At 32.3% G+C, this 25645-nt stretch overlaps 1 protein-coding gene across 2 annotated transcripts in view; it reads left to right on the top strand.

Moving 5' to 3' along the window:
* Positions 1-4497: 4497 nt before the first annotated feature.
* Positions 4498-25645, top strand: part of LOC130892050 (titin-like) — a 43281-nt gene continuing 22133 nt past the window's right edge. Inside the window, exons 1-3 of one of the 2 annotated variants that reach the window (XM_057797257.1) lie at positions 4498-4643; positions 4707-10805; positions 14120-14265. In XM_057797257.1, the coding sequence (XP_057653240.1) occupies positions 4980-10805; positions 14120-14265 (5972 nt within the window). In that variant the 5' untranslated portion in view covers positions 4498-4643; positions 4707-4979. The other variant, XM_057797256.1, reaches the window with a different exon arrangement.

The following is a 25645-nucleotide window of genomic DNA, read 5'->3' as shown; positions in this document are numbered from 1 at the left end:
GATAATATGGCAAATACCAATTGAAATAATATTATTCGAAAATAAACAGTCACCGATGACATTCCAGCTAAATTTAGCTTATGTATAATGATAAAAAAATTACAAAAACTATTTACATCTTTAAATAAGTAATTCCACGAATAGCAAGCATTAGTTATCGAATTTTTAGATACTAGAGAAATAAAATCTATTTTCTTTTATCGAGGATGCAGAAGGCCATATTTTGAATCCCTCAAAACATAAAATATTCACTCAAACAGTATAACATTGAGGAAAATAGTTTTCTAAAAACTTTTGTTACAATTTTGCTACAATCGAGATAGATGGGCATGCAAGTCGCTAAGAAAGGTTATGTACTGCATTACTGCTCATCAAAAAGATGGATTTATTTTGAAGAGGCTGAATGTAATTGTGTCTTTACTTATGCAGTAGACTCCAAAACCTATTTATCCTCATGACATGAGTATACATAATTATCAGTTTTCCAAAATATATGTGCTGATGGTAAAGGTTGAAAAGGAAGCGTTTACTGTATACCGAGTAAGAAAAAAATCATGCTAGATAATAACCCGTCAACGAATGGATGATTGCCTATCCAAAAGGTGCGGTTCCGAAGTAGAATTGTACTCGATATGTACATAAATAATAAAATTAGGCAATTTCTGAAGAGATTAATACCAGAGAATGAAAAATGGATAGCATATGATAACTTTAAACGTAAATGATCGTGGTAGAAGAATGATGAAGTATCAAAAAGGAAAGCAAAGCCCAGAGTGACGATCGGTAAGGTGATGCTGTGTGCATAATTGCACTGGGAAGGAATTATATACTATAAAATTCTGATTCAAGGATGGAGTTGTGTTCCACCACGACAATCTCAGTATCTAGTGACTTCATATGTCTCTCCTCAGGACGCTTCAGTTAGTTTTGCGCATCTTTTGCGCGCATTAAGCATGTGCAGTATAGATAAAGTGTCTCCAACGAGAGAGAAAATGAAGACTGTAACTTAGAGACGTTTTTTTCCAATAAGAACTGTTCATATAGAAATATTACATATATTATATGAGTGACTTGACAAAATTTGACTGGGAAGTTTGAATGAACTCATCGTATAGCTCAGATATTGCACTGTCTGAATATCCTTTGTTTCTCTCTTTACAATAATTTCTTGATTGAATAAAAATTGGACAATAATGTTAACGTCAAAAACATTTTGTCACTAAAATACAGAAGTTCGACTCTTAAGGAATTATAAAACAGCCCAACAAGGAAAAAATCAAGCCTGATAATGGCACATAAGTATTTGAATAATATCATTTTTTATTGAAGAAAAATTTTATTTGAAAACGAAGTGATAATCAAAGTTTCTTAATTAATGATTTATTTTAATTGCAAAGTAGAATTATCACGTGAAACAGACTAAAATAAAATAGCATATAGAGAACTAAACATAAAAACGTATATACTTCATAAATTAACTGAAATATACAAAATAAACGATAAGCAATCGTACGGAATTGGACAAAAATATAAAAGAGAAAAATGTTGAGAAAAAAATATGGATCGCGGAAACAACCGAGAGCAAATAAAAGCAAATACAAACATTCTTCTTAGCGTGCGTCCCCTTGAAGCTGACGATCAGCATGGCAAAACTCTCTATCTTGAGCTAGTCTAAATAACTGTCCTACTTCTCTTATCCCATTCCTCTACCACCTTCAATGTGCCCTAAATAAGCTAATTTCCTGCATTTAGTGTTAAGGACTGCATCGTTAGTTTGCATAGCTGTCCACGGTATCTTGAGAATGATATTGGTGAGAGTATGCAACCTTGTCTGATTCCTCTTAAGATTTTACATTCTTCTATCGATTTTCCGTTGATTCCAATATAATTTTTCGATGATTCTTACGTCGGAACTATCAACTCCTTTTTCCCTTAATATATTTATTAACTTGCCGTGTTCTACTAGATTGAATGCCTTTTAGTAATCGATAAAGACTGCAAATACATCTGTCCGTTGATCCCGGCATTTTTGTAGTAATATATTCAGTGAAAAAGTGCTTCTCGTGTTCCCAGCCCTTTTCTGAAGCCGAATTGAGTTACGTCTTGATTTTCTTTGCACTTATTTCTAATTCTTAAGAATATTTTCGTAGTGTGACTCATAAGACTTATCAGTCTATAGACACTACAGTGCTTTGGACGTTGTTTTTTTTTGGCAAAGTTATGAATTCGGATTTTAACCAGTCTTTTGGAATTTCAGTGGTTGAATAAACATGATTGAAGAGTTTTGTCAACTTTATAGCATGTATCAATTCTGACTTTTAGTATTTCTGGTCCTTCGCCTTCATCAAATGCCATTTGTTCTTCTGATACAAACAAATAAGACAAAAACAATAAAATCCATAAAATTTTTGAATTTTAAGAATGCGAGCGAACATGATGCATCAAAAATGAAAATGATTGCAAATCAATGAACAGAGAAATACAACAGACCACGTGTTTTAATTATACACATTTGAATCTCAGAATTTGTACCGCAATCATGAAATCATCAAAATAAATACACTTCAGTTACACATAACAATATTATGTTTTGTCAGTAAATTCGAATGACTGAGACACTTAATTTTAACTTTGTTGATGTTGCTGGTATACCTTCAGTCAGAGGCGGCGCCTTGCGGGGCTAAGGGCCTCACAGACGAAAATAAATTTGAAGAAGTCTGGAAAATCCACAAGGTTTTTCTTATTCTAGACTATCTGGTAGATACTCGGTGCCAAGCACACATTACAAAGGCGAATAATCTTTTGTGACATCATTAGAAAATATTTGGATCTCAATATCTCCCTAATTACTGTATATTATGCGTTCATATTTTACAGGTAATCAATATCAAAAATAACCTTTCGATTGATCTTAAAAAACATTCCAGCAAACGCTGGAAACTAATAACAAAACAAAAATAAATTAAAGCTTACTGTGAAGCTTTTATCAGACACAAGGTGGAAAAGCAGAATCCAGGCAGTGAAGGCTGCATTATTGCAATTTGATGATGTTGTTGAATACACAGAAAACTTAAAACGCCAAACGGAACAATCGAACACACTCAGTGATTGCGATTCCGTTTTAAACGAAATGTTTAGTTTGGAATTTATCATATGCGTTATTAAGCGTGTCAATACCATAAGCAAATTATGGTAATCTGTACAAGTCCATTTAAGCATTACATTTTGTGATTGGATCAAAGAATATCGACAAACTGGATTCAAAAAATGCTTGTCTGACGCTCGTCAGTTCGTTAAGAAAAGCAGTTATGATTTGTCAAAAGATTTTAAAAATAAAAGAGTAGTCAAGAAGAAAAGGATATTTGATTATGAAGGCAGCGATTAATCTATAGAGACTGTTGAAAGCCGGTATGAAGCAATGTTTTTTACACCATGATTGATTCTGTGTTAAGTAACATGGAATCGAGATTTATGTCTTCTAATTCAAAAGAGGAAATACTGAAAAACTGTCAGGATTTACACACAGTCCTGCAAGTAGGTGAGAGCAGTGACTTCCAGCCTTAAGAGTTACAAAATATGATCCCAAATTTACCCAACTCCATTAAAGACTTGGAACATCTGCTCCAATATATCATAGAGAAAGATTTGAAAGAAATTTACCCAAATATTAACATTGTCATTAGAATTTTGTTAACAATACCTGTAAGGAGCGTTACAAATTGAAAATTATTTAAGAAATACTATCAGCTTTGGCAGTTTTATCTATTGAAGTAAATGTAGCATCTAAGATAAATTACGAACCAATCATTAAGGAGTTTAGTAAAATCAAAAGTAGAAGATTTCTGTTTCTCTAATTATTTCTTTTTTTACATTTTTGTTTAATGTTCTCAAGAAGAATAAGTAAAAATTCATTTCAAGTGTTTTTTTATTTTATACTCTCTCTTTCTTGCACTATCAGAGGGTCATAATAAGTTTAGATCCTGCGCCGCCACTGCCTTCACTCAATATAAATGAATGACTCGTAGACACGTGAAAATAAAAAGATTACATGACCGATAAATTTCTATTAAAATATATTAAAAAAGTATCTATCACATAATTTGGTATAATCGATTGATTTTTCACACCTCGTATAGTTTATATACATATTACTTCGACCTTTTATGTGCAACGTTCTTCGGAGATATTGTCTGTTTTAGGTTTACAATTTGTAATTGTTATTCACACTGTATTGCATGATTTGCTAATATAGAATGAGAATAAAAGATTTTATTCGTTTGAAATTCTGAATTAGATCAATGACCGCAACGTTACTACCATTAATAAAGTCACTATAATAAAACGATTTTGTTCATCAACTGAAACGAAAAATGTTAATTATTACGCACCTGTAGTTAATATAATATTATCTTATTTGAGAAAATATAGAATAGATTCGTTTGGTTATAATCTAAATAAAAGTTTGTGTTGCCTCGAAAAGAATCCTTGAGTAAGGTTAATAATGAATTTAATACTTTACGCCTATGGTGTAAATGTGTGTAAATTGTTTAAATTTAACGTTTTAACAAGTTTTTCATGTAAGACAGTATGTATTTGGGAAAACGTTATCTCAAAATGAGTTCCTTATCGCAATTTTATGAAAGGTAATTGATTTATAGCGATTTTTATTAGCCATACGGTGTTTGAAGTATTTAATAATCTTTTAGAAAGTGACGAATCTTATACGAACCTCGCAGACTAGCCATATAAGTAAGATATTTACAACAAACGTGGGAGCAACAATGACGTAGCGGTCACCAGTGTAACTTGCTGTTATTTGCTGCCTTACCTCTTCACTTTCAAAAATATCGTGAGCGCGCTAACACGTATTATTCGAATTTATTTTTTAAATAATCGCGGTATTTTTGTTTTTGCTTCACATTACGTTAACTACGTTAGCTTTTTATTTAGATTTAGTGTTTAACGAATAGTGTTCCAAGATGACAGTGAATAAAAGTGGTGCGACTTCTACAAATAAATCGAAAAAGAAAACTTTTACAACTACTGCCGCAAGTTCATCAAGTACAAGTGCCACAAAATCATCAAAAATAGTATCTAAGAAAAGCGAGACTGCTCAATCTGGTAATGTATCAAAATCATCTTCGTCTTCCAGTTTACAAATTTCCGATGTGTCTCATTTACCGGTAAATGCCAAAGTAGTTACTTATAAAGTAACAGAACAGTTACCAACAGGTAGCGGAGAAAAAATTACAACTTACGAAGACTCAGGTGCTATTTCTACTGAATACCGACATTTTATTTCAGAAGATTCTTCTCATACAGCACATTCTGCACAAATAGAACAAATTAGTTCTACCTTAAATCAATCTACAGTAAATCTAAACGAATCAATGTCAAATTTATCTCAAATTTCCAATTCTACATATACCGTAACTGAACCTATGGAAGAATTAAAATTAACATACAACAAAAACGATTCCGGTTGGAATGGTAAGTTCATTGTTGAACAACCTTTACACAAAGATAAAAAAACTAGAAATCAAGTAACAAAAGGTACTGGAAAAACTATAGTAGAACAAACTTCGTCTTCAACTTCTCACCAAGAAAGTTCTTCCATTGCAAAAAGTTCTTCCAGTAGCTATGTAGTTGAAATTGTTAACGGAAAGGAGAGAATTATAGATCAGAAACACCACGAATCAGCTCAAGCTGCTCACTCTAGTAATGATGAACATTTTGACATGAAATCTGGAACTAATATTACTCCAGAAGTCCATTACAAACAAGAAACTTCCGAAAGTTCTACAAAATATGATTCAGATATTCCAGAATTAAAACAACCCCGAACAAAATCTAGTAAGGCTGTGAAAGAAATACATCAAATAGGAGATCAAACATCATCGTCTTCAAATATTATCCATGAAAATATTACAAACAAAAATATTTTAAAAGATCAGAATAATCAAACCGATTTATTGTCACATAATACGACGTATACGATAACAGATAAAAATATTTTGCGAGATACTACAATTGATCAAACTGATACGATTTCTCAGAATTCAGGATCAACATATACTGTGAACGTACCGAGTGAAGAATTGAGACTAACTTATAATAAAAATGACTCTGGTTGGAATGGAAAATTTATCTATGAAGATACCAAAATTGAAGACAAGAAAAATGCTGTGACTAAAAATAAAAATACTGTGATAGAACAAACTTCATCTTCAACATCTCATCAAGAAAGTTCGGCTACGGAAAAAAGTTCGTCCAGTAGTTACATCATAGAAATTGTTGACGGTAAGGAAAGAATTATTGATAGAAAACATCATGAAGCTGAAAATACTTCTCGTTTGAATAAAGATGAAAATTTTTCAACAAAATCAGGTACAAACATTATTCCTGAAACTCATTATCAAGAAAAATCATCAAAAACCTCAATCAAATACGATAGTAATATTCCAGATTTGCAACAGCCGAAAACAAAATCATCCGAAATTACTAAAGATTTTCATCAAGTAGGTAATCAAACTTCTTCAAACATAAGCGCTACACAAAATAAATCTACAACGGATAAGCATTCTTTGAAATCTTCTTCAAAAAATTTCATCGAAATGGAAAAAACAGATACAATGAATAAACAAACGGATTCTAGTCAATATCAAAAAACTAGCGTTACTGAAACAATCCAAAACATAACTGCTAAAGATACGGGCAAGAATGCAACTACGACAACTACAACCACATATTACGACTCGAAAGGAAATATCATTAAAACTGTAACTAATGTTGATGATGAAGTTATTCCAGGCTCTACTTTGACTGGAAGAGATAAATCAAATACATTGAACCTCAACGAAACTTACGTGAAAACTGATCATGGATTAACTTCTTCTACTTCCAGAAAATTAGCACCAACTGATAGTTATTCTAGTACAACAATAACGAGTAAGGATAATGCCAATGATACCACCGTAAAATATGTAGATGAAAATTATATTGACTTGCACAAAGTTATAAATACGAATCTAGAAACTGATTCTAAAGATTTTTATGGTCACCGAGTAGATTCGAAAAATACTATGGTAACTAATGTGTATGATACAACAGCTATCCAAAACACTATTGGTACTAGAGGTCACATTATAATGGATGGAAATATTGATACCACTGATATGGTTTATTCAAATGATAGAAATTATGGAAAAACTGGATGGAATGGTCAATTTACTTATGAAACGCAAAAATCTTCGAGAAAAACTGCTTCACCTGAAAGAAGGTCGAAAGGAGAAAAAGTATCACATTCTCCTACTCGTCTCCATCCAGAAGATTTTCCTGCGGCAGGTGTTCCTTCAACAAAAAGGCATCCAGAAGAACAACGATCCAAACCAGAAGATAAGCACCTAAAATCTCGCTCCCCAACTCGTTTACATCCAGAAGATTTACCTCCCGCTGGTGCTCCTTCAAGAAAAAGTCGTCCAGATGATAAAAGATCTAAACCAGAGGACAAACATCCAAAATCTCACTCGCCTACTCGTCTTCATCCAGAAGATTTACCTCCAGCTGGTGCTCCCTCAACAAGAACTCAACCAGATGATCATCGACCTAAACCAGAAGACAAGCATCCAAGATCGCATTCACCTACTCGTCTTCATCCAGAAGATTTTCCTGCAGCAGGTGCTTCGTCAAAAAAAAGCCGTCCGGATGATCATCGTGGGAATACTGACGATACTACTGTCAGATACGTGGATGAGAATTATGTAGACTTGCACCAAATTAAAAATTCGAATCTAGAAACCGATTCTAAAGATTTCTATGGTCACAGAGTAGATTCGAAAAATACTATGGTAACTAATGTGTATGATACAACAGCTATCCAAAACACTATTGGTACTAGAGGTCACATTATAATGGATGGAAATATTGATACCACTGATATGGTTTATTCAAATGATAGAAATTATGGAAAAACTGGATGGAATGGTCAATTTACTTATGAAACGCAAAAATCTTCGAGAAAAACTGCTTCACCTGAAAGAAGGTCGAAAGGAGAAAAAGTATCACATTCTCCTACTCGTCTCCATCCAGAAGATTTACCTCCCGCTGGTGCTCCTTCAAGAAAAAGTCGTCCAGATGATAAAAGATCTAAACCAGAGGACAAACATCCAAAATCTCACTCGCCTACTCGTCTTCATCCAGAAGATTTACCTCCAGCTGGTGCTCCCTCAACAAGAACTCGACCAGATGATCATCGACCTAAACCAGAAGACAAGCATCCAAGATCGCATTCACCTACTCGTCTTCATCCAGAAGATTTTCCTGCAGCAGGTGCTTCGTCAAAAAAAAGCCGTCCGGATGATCATCGTGGGAATACTGACGATACTACTGTCAGATACGTGGATGAGAATTATGTAGACTTGCACCAAATTAAAAATTCGAATCTAGAAACCGATTCTAAAGATTTCTATGGTCACAGAGTAGATTCAAAAAACACTATGGTAACTAATGTGTATGATTCAACAGCTATTCAAAACACTATTGGTACTAGAGGTCATATTATAATGGATGAAAATATTGACACTACTGATCTTGTTTATTCAAATGATAGAAATTATGGAAAAACTGGATGGAATGGTCAATTCACTTATGAAACGCAAAAATCTACAAGAAAAACTTCATCACCTGAAAGAAAACCAAAAGGTGAAAAAGTACCGCACTCTTCTACTCGTCTTCATCCAGAAGATTTACCTCCAGCTGGCGCGCCTTCAACAAAAAGTCGTCCTGAAGATCATCGACCTAAACCAGAAGACAAACATCCAAAATCGCATTCACCTACTCGTCTTCATCCAGAAGACTTACCTCCAGCTGGTGCCCCTTCAACTAAAAGGCGTCCAGAAGATCATCGAACTAAACCAGAAGACAAGCATCCAAAATCGCATTCACCTACTCGTCTTCATCCAGAAGATTTACCTCCAGCAGGTGCTCCTTCAACAAAAAGGCGTCCAGAAGATCATCGAACTAAACCAGAAGACAAGCATCCAAAATCGCATTCACCTACTCGTCTTCATCCAGAAGACTTACCTCCAGCTGGTGCTCCTTCGAAAAGAATCCATCCCAAAGAACTAGGAGATAAAAAGACTATAGTTCAAACGGATACATTTTTAAATATGGAAACACAAGAAAATTTAAAACAAATGATAGATATCTCCACAACTGAATATGACACTATAGATTCCCATGTTACTAAAAAAGATTTATCAGTAGTTTATCCGAAGGGATATCCTACGACAGATATTCAACGAACCACAGAAAAATATGAAACAACTGATATCAGTGACAAAACAACTAATAGCTTTTCCAAAAATACTGAATCTGAAACAATAGTTAGTCAAGTCAGCTCTACAGAACATTACACGATTGTAGATGGTAGAAGAATACCAGTTGGTCCTAAAATACCAGACGGGGAACAGCCAAAACAATTGAAAATACATCCAGAAGAGTTACCAGCTGCTGGTAAACCATCTAGAAGAAGTGATTCACCAACTAAAATGAGAAATACTCATAGAGACGAATTTACAGAGCTCTCAACTAGTGTGAAAGATTCAAAAACTTCTGAGACCGCAGTAAACCAATCAACTTTGGTTGAACATTATGTCGTTGTTGATGGAAAAATTATTTCTGATATTCCAACATCTATGGATAGAACATATATAATCGAATCCAACGATAGGACTTTAAGAGATAGGGCACCAGAAGAAAAATATCCCAAAGAGCTACCGGCTGCTGGAAAACCTTCAGTAGTTCCAAGACGGGATACTTCACCTGAAAAGATTACAAAAGAAAAAAGTCCTAAAGACAAGAAACCTGATCGTAAGCATCCCGAAGATCTACCAGTTGCAGGAAAACCTTCAGTATCTCCACGACGTGATACTTCACCAGAAAAAATTACGAAAGAAAAAAGTCCTAAGGATAAGAAACCTGATCGTAAGCATCCCGAAGATCTACCAGTTGCAGGAAAACCTTCAGTATCTCCAAGAAAAGATACGTCACCAGAGAAAATAGTGCAAGAAAAATCTCCAAAAGACAGAGAACCGATGGACAAACACCCTGAAGACTTGCCAGCTGCCGGCAAACCTTCAGTCTCACCTAAAAGAGAAAAAGTGCCTGAAAAACCAATAAAAGAAAAGAGTTCAAAAGAAAAGTTACCAGAACAAAAGCACCCCGAGGATTTACCAGCTGCTGGAAAACCCTCAGTTTCACCAAAAAAAGATGTATCACCAGATAAATCAGTGAAAGAAAAAAGTCCAAAAGAAAAAATGCCAGTAGAAAAACGCCCTGAAAAATTACCAGCGGCAGGTAAACCGTCCAGAAGTGATACATTACCAGAAAAACCAGGAGATAGAGGTCCAAAAGGAAAAACACCCAAATACCCCGAAGAAGATTCTCCTGATAAAATAATAAGTACTACATTGACGGAAATCGTAACCTCGGAATACCCAACAACAATTTCAAAAGATTTTAGTGAAAACGTAGAAGTAATACGAAATGTGCAAGACGAAACTTTTACTGTAAACGAATCTCGTACTTTCGTTGATAATAAAATTCTTAAGGAATACTATACTACAGTCGAAAACGATACGAAATTTATCGAAAATGTCGATATTGTTGATGAAAAATCGAACATAGTGAACGTTAAAAATTTTACTGAAAACGTAGATATCATTGATAAAGTGGTGATCGATGAAAGTAAAACAGATGTTAACAAAACGTTCATCAAGGAGGATATAGTCGATATAAAAACAATTGTAAGTAAATATTTATTATTATTATTTTTATACTTTAACTTTTTATCCAGAGAATATTATAAATATCAATCGTACCATAATCATTTTAAGCAGAATTCATAGTGATTTGTTATTCATGTGATTTTTAGAAATAACAACAATGAAAGTGGTTGGAATGTCATCATCAGCGGTTTTGATTATTAATTCACAATTACGAATATATTGTCATCCAAAACAATAAAACCTACAGAAAAAAATTGATACATATTGTTTGTTCAAAATTTCATTTTTAATTACATCTTAACACATTTTATATGGTGTGTGAATGTATCAACCATGTAAAATGTACCAAAAAAACCAGTTAAATTATGTTTTGAAATTTTTTGCTCCTTTAATATTTCCAAATATTAGTTTTTTACCAAAGTTTAATCACAGAATGCAAAATGGTTAAATAATTCTATATTTCAGATCAAAATAGTACACTATTCATTATAATAATTTTATTTATTATATTCAAAAATATTGTTTGCTTTCTATGAATACTTTTTTAACCATACGAAAAAAACACAGTTTTGTCTAGTAAACAAAAAATTATCTGACTATTTTATTTATGTTTGCGCAATATTTCATTATTGTTATTAGTATCAATCTGAATAATACCAGGTGTGATCAAAAAATACTGTGATCTTGAGAAGTAACAATTTTCACTTATTGTCCAAATAACTGGAAGGCGTCTTTAAGAATGATTTTGACTTTATCAGTACATGGTTTATAAGTTGAGGATATTGATTAAAGTCTATTTTTAAGGATAGAACAAACATCTTTGATAGTATTTCTTAAAAGGGTAAATATTTGTTAAATGTTGAATGCCAAAAAACGAATCAAATTTTTCTTCTTATTTTTCTTATTTTAGAATAAACTACAACAGAATTATAAAAACAAAAAAACTATCAAGGTATTTAATGAAAGAGATTGTTTGAACAACATTTAATACGAGGGTTAATCAAATATAAACGAGACTTTTGAACCTGCGCGCGCAATAGTGATGGAAGAACGTTCCGCTGTTATTGGCTGTTAGGTTGGTTTGCCAGGAGTGGGGGAAGCACGTGACTCATCATCATAGACTCGCTCAGTGCCCATCGTTACGATGTCCGAACAGGAGGTACCTCCTTCTATTGCGCAACGTATTGTTATAAAGTTTTTAGCTGCAGAAGGTGTAAAACCGGCCGAAATCTTGAGAAGATTGACTGCACAGTTCGGGGAAAAGACGCTGTCGCGAGCTAGAGTGTTTGCTTGGCATAAACAGTTCGTGGAGGGCCGTGAACGTGTTGAAAATGAGAGCCATGACCGCAGACCCCGCACCAGCATTACAGCGGGCAACATCGACAGTGTTCGTCAACTTGTTGAAGGTGATAGGCGTCTAACAACTTCGGATATTGCAATTGCGATATGCAAGACTTGCATATCGCCGCAAAAGACGACACCTTCCAATGAAAAAAGTGATTCTCCTCCATGACAATGTTCGCCCCCATACGGCAGCCCTGACAGTACAAAAATTGGAGCAACTGGGTTGGGAGACACTGGAACACCCTCCATACAGTCCAGACCTGTCTCCCTGCGACTTCCATGTCTTTGGTCCTCTCAAGGAAGCTTTGGGAGGGCAAAAATTCCACAGCGATAATGAGGTTGAAGCATATGTGCGCAATTGGCTACAAACACGACCTGACTCTTTTTACCTGGAAGGAATTAAAAAATTACCTATACGCTGGGAAAATGTGTTTCTAAATCAGGAGATCACGTAGAAAAATAAACTATGATTGTTTGTGCGTTTAAAATCAAAATAAATATTTTAAAAAATAAGTCTTGTTTATATTTGATTCACCCTCGTATATTCTGTTTGGTCTCTATTTGCATGTATCACAGAAGCTTATCTTGTTAGGCATGCCATCATCAATTCATCAGTAAAAATGAACTAGGGGTTTATAGAGGCATGAAAATATGGCAGTATTTTGGTTACCACTTGATCTCTATCTACATGCCCTATTATATTTTCACCACCCGGCCATTAAAATTTCTTTAATGCATAGTTATCAATCCATATACGTTCTCGTCTACTGTCTTTGAACCATATATAAGGAGACTCGTCTCCATTCATTTAAAGAAAAGTTACCAGAACAAAAGCACCCCGAAGATTTACCAGCTACTGGAAAACCCTCAGCCAGCTCAAAAAAACTGTGTCATACACGAAGGATGATGATCACGATGCTGTTTTCTAGGATAATGGTTAACACCTAATCATCTAGTTTATTACTCAGCATCGTGTTTCATAACTTTATGTCTATAGAGTTCATACCTTAACATCTCTAGTTAGTCGATTTTTCAAATTTCTCTTCACAAATTATTATTAATTTCTGGTCTTTTTTGATAGCCAATAAGATTAAAAAACATCAACATATTTTGGAAATAGGTGAAAACATAAATTTTTAACTAATTTTTTTATCAAGAGAATCCTAAAATCAAGACGATTTATCAAGAACAACAGGTCTAAAAGGAAAATGTTGAAGGAGGTTCTAAAGTTTCTAGATATTTCTCTGATATATATGAGAAGATCATTAATATTGCAGAAAAGGTTTAATTGGTAAGCCAAGGTATAGGTCCAACGTCTCATGTGATACCCCAGAGAAGTACTTCCGGAAAAATCTGTATATTACTATATTTGACTTAGTATTGGACGATACCTCTTCTCGTTTCTCAATATATTCTCTCAAAACAAAATCAACTAGAGTACCATGTACACCGAGCCCCCTTTCCTTGCTGCCGTACTGGGGATCCCAGTTTTTATAGCTGATCTATTGATTCCACTCCATTAGAAAGAATGTAGGATGGCTGTAGCTCCAGAGAACTTCGTCTTCTCTTTCATACGCTCCCTCTCTGCGTAAGAGAATCCGCACGCTGCATTATATGCTTCTTCAGGTGTGCACTGCGCCCTGACAGGACTCCTGTTCGTATTGGTAGGTTGTTCTTACTCGGGCTGATACATTCGGCATATCTTCTCTGGTTATAGTTTCCAATGAGAGTTTTTGCTTATCTCATTCCCTGTAGATTATTCCAGTAACTAGTTCTACCCCTATCTTCCTTTCTATTTTTCTGTAACTGATACCATAAAAGGGTTCTTGTCTTATGAAATGTTAGTTTGTCACTCTTTTAGAGAGTCTCAGTATACAGCCCTGCATCAATAATTGTAAAAAAATCAATCATCGTATTTTTTTCTATCACACCTTGTATCATTTCAGCACTTTGTGTTATTAATTATATATGGATATTTCTTTTTGCAGGATGAAGTCGAAAATATAACTAATATCAAACGAGTATCTGATAACAAAGTTGTCTTAATCGAAAAAGTTATTAAAGAACCTTCTAAACCTGTGGTACTTAAAGTACCGTTGAAGGAGCAATGTATCTGTGAACTCTGCACATGTGGGTAAGTCCGATCATATTTCATTCAAAATTTATGCGTATATCTTTTTATTTATGAATTTTTTTATAGGAATAATCGTTTATGATTCATTGTGCCAATTTCAATAATATAATAAAACGTTTGAGTTTGATATATTATTTGATTATAAACTTTGGTCATTCTAGGCTTGCTTGTATTTATTTGAATCTTAATTTGTTCTGGGTTTACAATATAATTATATATATAATTAAATCATTTACAACTCTGTTTTTGTAGGCGGAATCTACATGGTTTATGATAATTTTTTTACATTCCAATTTTTTAAATTTTGAGGATTACCACAGCTGCTTAACATTTTTCTTTATTAATTAATGTGAAACAGAAAAGAAAAATTCTATTTATATTATGAAGTTATTTCTAAAATACCCACAGAGATTTTTCTTGAGCGATCTATATCTAGATTTAAATGTGAAACGGTGCTACTGACTGTTGTCATCTTTAAATAAACTCTAATTAATTTTTAATAAATATGTTTTGCGTGTAGAATTTCTAAGCCTTTATACATTACGTAAAGTTTGATCTTTTGAGGTAACAATCAAATTTTAATGTTTACTAAAATTGTTTGCTTATGAATTAAGATATGAACGGATTTCCGTTATATAAACATTACCTCGTGTCGCTCAAAACATATTTATGGTTTCGCTTGATGCTTTTAACAAGAACGCAAAAAAAAAGCCGGTAAATAAACTCGAAATAGTCACAGGTTTACAAAATATGTGATAAGTAGAAAACTATCATTATTTTTTAAAATTCAGGATCGATTAACGGAATTAGAGTGATAAAAACCATTATCTAGAGAAGATTTAATTTTTTTATCATTAATTATTTGTATGTTAAATTCGTGTCTTCATCAGGTGTAAGTAACGCCACATACCCAAAGGAAAATGTTTATACTATCTTTGATAGTCTTTTAAAACTATCTATTTGAAGGAGTAGATGTCTGACAAAAGTCCAAACAATCTTCTAAACGTGGCATTCAATTAGCAGGTGTTTGATAGATTAGGGGCTGTTGCATTGAAGATGAAAGGTAGATTGGTTTCCCAATCTAATATAACTTTGTTTGCAAAAGTTTTTCTGCAGATCTTTGCCTAACTCGATTTTTTGCTTAGTTTACCTTCAGTCCCTAAAGACGATAACTTGTTGGAGTTCTCAGAATGCTTCTAAATCTGCAAACTCTCCACCAGTAATACCAATATGTGAGAGGGTTCAAAATGAAGTTACAGTTTTATCTTAGATAGTTGGGCATCTCATGTTTAGAAATGAGAAGAAGCTACCCATTCTGATAGTCTATTTGTAGGGAAAGTCTGTTTTTTGATTATATTGGCTGCTGCAATGATATTTCTTCCATTAGAGCAATTGAACAGGTCGTTGAATTCTCTTGTTAATATCGTTTATGGATATAATGAACCGAATTTCACTATTTTCTGTAATGCAGGGCCGGATTAAGCTAGTGGCTTGCGGGGGCTATAGCCCCGGGCCCCAGGTCCAAGAGGACCCCATCATTTGGAAATCATTGTGTATTTTTTGATATGTTCATACCACAAATCTAACGTATTGATATTATTTTGTGAATTTTTCCGGGTTTCCGAATTCCTTAAGGGGGCCCCGTCATTATTTTAGCCCCGGGCCTTATAAATCTTAATCCGGCCCTGCTGTAATGAGAATGGTGTATATATTTTCCATTAAATTTTAATAATCGGCAGCATGTTTCTTTTGATTTGATGGTTTAATCTTATTATGATCGAACGGAGAATTATAATAATTCCAATATACATTCGTTTCATTTTCTTCATACATTTAGTAGAGATACGTATCCAAACATAACCATAAATAAGAAGATAATGTGGAAAAATTATTATATTATGAGTTTTTAATCGAGTTTCCTAGAATAACCTCAATAATCATTTTGTATTAATTTTTTTTATTTATTTAATATTATAACATACAGCAAATTCTTTGCTTTGCCAATGTTATTTAAAAATTATCACGAAAATGTTTCCAATTTTCTTAACCGTTATCTCATGTTAACTATAGTTTATTGGAATCCTCAAAATCCATCATAACGTCATCAAAATTTATAGGTAATTTAATGTTTGGTGTTTAGTCACATTTCGAATGTAAATTTTTACAATATATTGAAATATTTATGTTTCCAACTATGCATTTATTATAAACATACATTAATTGTATCTAAATATTCCGAATTCTGAAAATGATTATTACTATGACGCAATAAATAATTTCATATTTATATTAACGACCTTTGATAATCTTAATTAAACCAATTTGACCCCCGTATATCAAACATTATATTGTCTACAATAATAACCATGGTATATAGGAACGATTTTTTGAATTTCGATATCATTGGTGCATTACCAAGCTCAAGGATCTTTTCGCTAGGTTTGATAATATAATTATTGGGCAGTGTGTATACGAATTTACAGTTTATAACAAACATAATGGTGAATAATAATTAATTTCTACTTGAACTGACGAGGTTAAGCTATGTACGTGTACCATATTCTATTTTGCTCCAGTTTAAATTCGAGTCGGTGTGACTACAATATAGTAAAATCTACGAGTATTAACCAACCTCACAAATATTATTATATTAGAAGGTCTTCAATTGATTCTGATTCAACAGATTGGTTCTATCTCTCTATCTTTCAAATTGCATCCAACCATTTTTTTTGGTTTCCCTCCTCTTTCAAAAAGCCCCAATCATCTTACTCTTTGGGCGTCTATACATCTTGCTAGTGATGGGTATTTATACAAATCCTTAAGTTCTTCGCTAGTTTTCCTTTTTCTCAACACCTTCTTTTCCCATATAACCAGTTTTGTTTCGTCAGCTTTTGTTAAACCCACTTCCATATGTAACTGTTGATTGTATTATTGCTCTAGATAATTTTCCCACCATACAAAAGTATAGAAAACACGTAACATCTTAATACCCTGACACGAAGTTGTAAACTTAGATCGTGACTACACAAGATGTTTTTTAGTCTAATGGATGCTGCTCTAGCTTTCTCAAAGCGACATTTTATTTATGTTGACATACATTTTTCATTAATAGTTGTTCCCAAATAGTTAATCAGACGTTATACAGTTATCTAAATTAAATATTAACCTATCACTTCTTCGTCGAATGTCAAAACTGAAGATATTAACTTAATTTTATTGTTTCTGATATCGATATTCTACAATTAAATATTATAACAAGATTAGTTTCTCATTTATTTACTCATAAATTATCTTAAATACTTTAATTTTTATTTTCTGATAAAATTATCAATTGAGATTGATAGATGTTTATTAGTTGAAAAAATAATAATCCGTCTGATGTAATGCACCAAAATAAAATGAGCAACCATTATTTTTAAAAATTACTTTCTTGTCACGTAATTTTTCAAAATAAGAAATTGCAAGAATCGATATTTTATATTGTTTAATATCATTTAAAAATGGAAACTTCTAATACCCGTGACTGTTATACTAATTATTTAAAATATTTCAATATAATCATCATTTCAAATGTTGGTTGTATTTTGTTGTAGTACACTGATTTTAGACGAATACAACATTTCTAATTCAAATTGATTCAGAGTATCTCATTACAATTATTAAGTATGTCACTATGGTTGTTAAATCCAAATTTGAAAAAAGACTGGATCAGTAACTGTATCCAGTAGAAAATCGAATTTCTACGTGTTTTAGTTCTTCCATGTTAATGGAGTAACTTCATCTATTGCAGTACTGCTTCAATTCTGTCATTTGAATTATCATTTCTAATTCAAATTGATTCGTAGTATCTCATTACAATTATTAAGTCAGCTTCTGATTATTTGGGAATGTCATTATAGTTGTTAAATCTAAATATGAAAAAAGATTGGATCAGTAACTGTATCCAGTAGAGAATTGAATTTCTACGTGTTTTAGTTCTTCCATGTTAATGGGTTAACTTCATCTATTGCAGTACTGCTTCAATTCTGTCATTTTAAGCGTCATATGATGGCGCCCAGTGTCTGAGCTTTAATACGTTCTATAGGATTGAGTTGGTCATAATAGGGTAGCAGTTGTATTGCATACCACTACCAGGGACTGTTTTATTCATAACGTAATAACGTAATTAGCTCTATTTGCAATATAATCGGATCCACTCCCATTTTTGAGTAGTCATTTTAGCATCTCAGCTTTTCGACTGTTCGAATAGGCCGCTAATTCATTACAATAACAGACTAATCCTCAAACTGATCTTTTTGTTGTTGATTTCCCGAATTATTGACGAACATTTTTTAACCATGATGAAAGACTCTGACCACAGTTCCTCATTGCAGTCACCAGTTCTTCTAGATATAAAAATACTATGGTCCGAATTTCTTAATTAAAATGTTTCCGACAATATTTCAATATATGTTTATCATCATTTTCTATGATATTTTATTTTCTCCATTTGGCCAACTAAATGAAAATATGAAACCGAATGTAGAAAAAATAAATTAATACGAAGACCAATATTTACCTTATAAACAAAAAGATCGTGAATATTTTCATAGAGTATTAACCATAGATCCAATTTTTTTGAAAATAATTTTTGTGTGTAAAATAAAGAATTAAGCAAAAAACTTTCAATTTAGCTCCGTATAATTTAAGCAAACCGTTCATAGTAAAAACCTTGGGGATTTGAACCAAAGCAAAGCTTTTAAAATTTCCTACTAATTATCCATGTCCTATAGAGATTTCATGACTCCATCAATTTGTGTTATCATCCAACAACATCGAAACAATTTCAATTTCTGTTTTATCAAAAGTATTTGTAAACACAACTTTTTTTTAGAGATGAATTGAGAAACTCATTTTAACAAAAGATCTTTCATATTCTGTGAGTAATTATTAGAAGTTACAATGACGGAAAATATGTGTCTCCCCCACCATTAAAGTACTTTCGGAGCGCTAAAAAACAAACCTATATACCCGACAAAACTTTTGGAGTGTGTTTGGGATGGAGCCCCAATTCTAAATAATTACCGAAGTTTTTGAATAGAGCTTGAGAGATTTAATCATGGTATAGAAAATAAAGTGAAAAATTTTCTACTAACTTAGTTATTTCTTATAAATTTTATAAATCATTTGATTTGAATTTTCCAAAAGGTTTCAATCATCTTTAATTTGAAGTATTATTCAACCCCCATATGTAATAGCGTCTGTCTTTTTTAAAAGGTGGAAGTAATCTAATTGAAAGCTAATCTAAAAACTGTACTTTTCGAAAATAAATCTGACGTGATTTTGTATATCGTTAAAGCGTTTTCAATTTGACACCGTGTATAAAAACAGTTTCAATTATTTTTTCATAACATGCGAAACAAATAAATGTCTTAATGATACGTTCTCCCACATTCAATACGTAATTGGACTTCTCATATTCACGTTAACATCCTACTTCTTCCTCTGCTTCTTGAAAGTTCTAGATGTAAAAACAATGAGGGAGATTATTGTGGGTAGATTAATGATTCATATTTGAAATTACTGATATTTATCTTATCTTTATAAGATTTTTTTTTTAAATTCACAGTTAAAGCATTTTTTTAAACCATTGAATATTCTTTGTGGCAGCTGATATTTTTTTTGTAAACGAACCGATTTAAAAAGTAAATAAAAAATAGACAAAGTTCAAATAGCGTCAAACATCTTGTCCTACTTTTTGTGATCGATAATACAGCTATAAGTAAAGATGATTAATTGAAATCTGTAAAAACAAATTCCTTGAAAGACGATAAAAAATAATACAATCTTGTTTGTTTTTTTTCTCTCTTTATATGTACATTTGAAGGTGGTTACAAGTCGTTATATGGTAAGCGATGACCTCATATGCATTTTCAAGAACACGACCTTTTGTTGTAGCGAGACTCATTACTAAATATCTCAGAGACCTCGATTATGCAGCAACATACATATTTTTCTTGGAACCACTTTCTCGTGTCGCTTAAAAAATGATATTTTCTATAATTGGTTTATTTCATGATGTAATTTTTATGATACATTCAAATTTATTTGGAAAAATTGAACTTTGAGGCTTTTGAATTTTCTATTAATTTGTTTTAAATATAATTACCTTTGCGCGGCATTGTATTAACATTTCAATCTGATCTTAATATAAATCAATTAAATCTGAGTTAAATTACTAACCTATAATTAACTGGGGTCCTTTCCAACACGAATTTATAGATTTCTAAAACATTTTGTACACTTATTAACTGCTTTCGACAATCTTAGTTCATCAACTAGAAGTGTTAAAAACTCAGTGTTTTTGTTAAACCCAGCTTATGATATTTTTAAAAATATTTTATTTATTTTAGTCTATAATTAAGGACCTACAACGGGGCTGGGTTAGAGATTTCTTACGATCGGAATCAAATCGTTTTATCGTTAAACCACAATTACCTATTTTTTTAAACTATTATACTTTAAGAAACTTGGTAATAGAAACAAATTCCTCGCTTATCAAAAAAATCTTTTATTACCAATTTACGAGGAAAACTATTACAATGTTAAATAAAACAAGAAAATGTAAATGTTTGCATTAGGTTTAATTAAAAATAGAATTTCCACACTATTTATTTATCATTTGAACTACTACTAACAAAGCACCGATTAACTAGATTGGAAAGAATTATTTTATTAACTTAAAATTAAATCTAAAAACTATTGAAATACCTCTTACTGTCCAAAGTATAACATATAATATTCTACACAAAAAGACTTTGAATTTTTATGGATTTCTTCTTAAAATTTCCCTGTTGGTTAGCTTCAATAAGTCGTGTGACTGACACACAGATGGCGCTGCTATTATCCATATGAAGTACCAGCTTACAAAAGACTATGTGTAAAATTTTATGACATTTCGATTAGTCAGAAAAAAGTGGCAGCCATTTAAGTAAAGCTACATTTGTTATTTTCAAAACAATGGATTCAAAACAATTTCATTCTTCTTGATGAAAAAAAATATACTACATTATTTCACCAATGGCTTCAAAAGTGTTATCCGGACTCTGCTCCATCGAAAAGAACCATTTCTTATTGGTTTGCTGAATGTAACCGTGGTCGTACAGACACCAATGATGGTGAACGATCTGGTCGTCCAATTCAGGTGGTTACTCCAGAAAACATTAAAAAAGTCCACAAAATATTTATTTGAAATTGCGTGAGATAGCTGAGGCCGTAAAGATATCAGAAGGCAGTGTGTGTCCACAATTATGCATGAACTTTTGACCATGAGAAAAGTGGCTACCGCGTTTATTCACAGTCAATCAAAAACAACAACCTGTTGTTTCAGAGCAGAGCAGATCAGATTTGTTGCGTCGATGTGTGACAATGGATGAAACATGAATCCATCAAATCACTCCGGAATCTGAGTGGACCCCAGATGATGAACTACGTCCGAAGCATACAAAGGCACAACAGTGAGCTGGGAAGGTTATGGCTTCAGTATTTTGGGATGCGCATGGAATATTGTTCATCGACTATTTCCAAAACAGAGTATTAATCAATAACAACTACTACATAATGTTGTTGGATCGTTTGAAAGCAAAAATCAAGGAAAAACGGTCGCATACGTCGAAGAAAAAACCACCAAGACATTGCACCAATTCACAAGACGATGGCAACGATGGTTAAATTGAACGAGTTACATTTTAAATAGCTTCCTCATCTACCGTATAGTCCAGATCTGGACCCCAGTGACTACTGACTATTCGCTGATCTCAAAAAATAGCTCGCCGGTAAGAAATTCTGCTCAAATGAAAAATTGCTGAAACTGAAGCCTATTTTGAGGCGAAAGACAAATCCTTCTACAAGCACGGCATCGAGAAGTTAGAGAAGTGTTGGAATGATTGTATTGCTCTTGAAAGAGATTACATTGATAAATAAAATCGATTTTTGGCAAAAAAATGTATTTTTTTAGTTAGTCACACGACTTTAATCAGTTTGACGCTGAATAAAATAAACTGTTTGATTTGTTTTAACATTTTTTTCAAAAATGGACACGGTAAGTTTTATGAATACTGTGCATTACTTTATCATACCACTATATAAATAGCTGTTTTGATTTTACCCATATAAATATATCGTAAGTGAAGATTTTGGTCTATATTACCTTCTTTTCTTCATTTTGCTTCATTTTGAGGTTTCTAAACACCCCAAATCCTTTTAAAACTTGAACTATTTTGTTAAAATGGATCTATTTTTAGTTCCTAATATTCTGCCTTGATTAGAGAAGCTCACTTTAGTCACAATAATAAATTAATTGAAACAGAATTCCTTGAACAGTAATTCTGTTCGTACTTTGACCAGAATTATTTCGTTTATTAATACACAATCATCAATAAACTTTCTGACAATGTTATTGAATTCAATTAACTGACTTGCTGATAGAAAAGAATGTTTAAAAAATCCATATATAGGGTTATTTTTAGTAAATTTATCAAATCTACGTGTAAATTATATGAAACAAACTTTTTCGAGGTAATATTCATTATAATTGTCATTAGGAAACTAACTGCAGTCATTTATGTGGTTAAAGTATGCAGATTAACATTATCATTTTCTACTTCTATGTCCAGAAATATGACAAAGATAATTTCCAGTTAAATCTATTTGGAAATCCTTGAACAAATTGGTTGAACTTGTGCAAATCTAAGGAGATTGAAATGAACTTTTTTTATCATCAATTAAATTTAAGTGTTTTTATTATCTCTGATGGAATAATTATTTATAAATAGAAAATACTTGAAAACCTTGTGATAAAACGGGAATGGCACAACATTTTTTTGTTCCAAAGAAATATTGCACATGTTTAAAGAGTGAATACGCGACTATTTGGTATTGGTTATTTATCATAACTTACACAAGCTCTTAATTTCATTGGCCTACTTCTAGATCGTTAAAAAAGGAATTTGTATCAACTCCGGTTTTAAAACGAGTATTCGTTGAGTTAACACAACTATTCCCTAAAGAAATATCAAGTTATGTAACATGTTAAACTATATAATCATAATCGGTGTAAAACGGTGCACACACAACTTGGTACTACCGATCGGATCGCATTCGTTTTTGTCCAACTACATTTTGGTTTTTGTTTTATACCTACGAGTCGTTTTGCAGTATTTTTTATTTTGTTATGTTCACGATGTCATCGAAAGTACCAAAAAAGAAATTAGATGCTATTTTAGTAGTTTTTTTGGAAGAGGAAGACACAAATTCCAAGGTACTTCTTTTATGTTTTGTTTGTTACTTCTAGACTCCCAAATAAGTTTGATAACGATATTGTCGTACAAATTTTGACCACAAATTTTCATTATCTATACAAAAATGATTGTCGAAGTACCTATTTTCTGTTAACAAACATTTCGATTGAAGATTGGTTAATTCCCTCCAGTTCTCACTAAAGATCTTCATAAATAGTTTCTCTAGGTTTCACCACTCAAAAATTAACATCTTCACCAAACACGAAGCGCCTTTTTGGGATGCAAACCTGGATTGGCAGTACTTCGTGCCATTTAGACAGAGTCATAGCCTTTTTCGTCTTTAGGAACCACAGGATCAAAAAACGGTTATAGTGTTGTTGAAGCAACACTTTACATGTGATGGATCAGTTGGATCTCCGAACAGTTTATGGTGGATCCAAATACATGCTTTGTTTATTTTTAAATCCGTTCCAAATGCTCTTGTTTGTTCGATCAAGATTGGTTAAGAGGTTGAGAGTTCCTAATTGTCTGTTCCCTTCCACTTTTACTCTTGGCATGTCGTTTAGGAATCAGAGAAATCTGAAAACGACATAATGATCATCTTCAAAATTTCCATCCTCGGTTTTTGCTTCCCCTTTTAATCCTCAAGCTTCAACTCGTCAAGTTTTAATCTACGTATTTCCTCAATACATCTTCTTTCCATTATTTATTTTATTTTTGTCCAGTTTTTATTATTTCTAACTCTTTTTACAATGAATCAGTCAGATATTTTGCAATTAGAATTGAGGATGGCATCTACTGGAAAGTGTTTCATTACACAGATAGTGGAGTTCACTGGTATTGTCTTCGGTTTGAATTAGAGACTCCGAACGAGAGGGTATTACACCGTTCTGATGAGATGCAAAAACATCGAAACCACTTAGCGGATAATTCCACTCTTATAGCTATTGCGAGCCAATAGGAAGGTCGCTGTCGACAAAAATGATCAATAGACATCACGAGAAGATGTAATTCAATATCAATTGCGGTATTAATCAGGAGAGTAGTTGTTTTCTTCTTCGAAAAACAACAGTCCATGTTATTGAATTATTAAAATTCCAAACAATCAACAAGGAGATTTAATTATAGTAAAAAATTTATTATAGCTATTTACATTAAAATAAAAGAGCTAGAAGTTGATTAAAAATCATAACTAGAATCTGTAAAAAATATTATATTAATTTTTTTAAATCATGATTTAAATTAATGTTATTTTCATGTTTTATTTGCGTGTTTGTTTGCATAATAATATTGAATAACATAAACTATCCAAACTAACCTCATATATATATATATATATATATATATATATATATATATATGTTCTAATTTTATTGAACTGTTGCCATTTAAGTAGATTTTTGTTACATTATACAGTGATATACATAATTTCATCAGTTATAATTAGTTTGTTTATTTTGATATATCTTTATTTGGGATCTCAAGAAACTATATTCAGCATCGATCGATAGTAATGGTGGGTCCACACGATACAGACTTCCATAAAATTCTATAGAATTTTGTCTGTGCTAACTACACAGTACAGACAAATGTCGGTGCGATCCAAAAGTCGGAGTATGCATGTAAGTCTGCGTATTTATCGTAGCTAAGAAATTTAAATTGTATTTTCGAATGAAAATCCGCAACTCTTTGATTCGATTTTTGCGACTGCAATATAGACCCAGATAACTATTTGATAAATCAATAGATTAATTGAATAAAAATATTTTATTTTACCATTGTCCAAGATTTTATCATCAAATAAAGATGCCTAGCTCTATGATTTAATTAAATATACATATCCACAAAGCTCTATTGGAATTGTAGTATTTGGAAAATATTTGATTTGACTATTGTTTGAAATTTTATTATTAAATAAAAATCAAACAACTCTCTGATTTAATTTAATGTACATCTAATCAGAGATTTCTTGGAGTTGACGTATTTACGAAGAATAATTATGTAATAGCTGAATTTATTAATACAGGCGAAATACTTATTTCACTATTGATCAACACGTTCTATTTTAATAAATTTCTCGATTTGTTGCGTGATTTTATATA

The sequence above is a fragment of the Diorhabda carinulata genome, chromosome 3 (assembly GCF_026250575.1).
Source record: "Diorhabda carinulata isolate Delta chromosome 3, icDioCari1.1, whole genome shotgun sequence".
Lineage (NCBI taxonomy): Eukaryota > Metazoa > Arthropoda > Insecta > Coleoptera > Chrysomelidae > Diorhabda > Diorhabda carinulata.
This window is presented reverse-complemented; position numbering and strand designations above follow the sequence as displayed.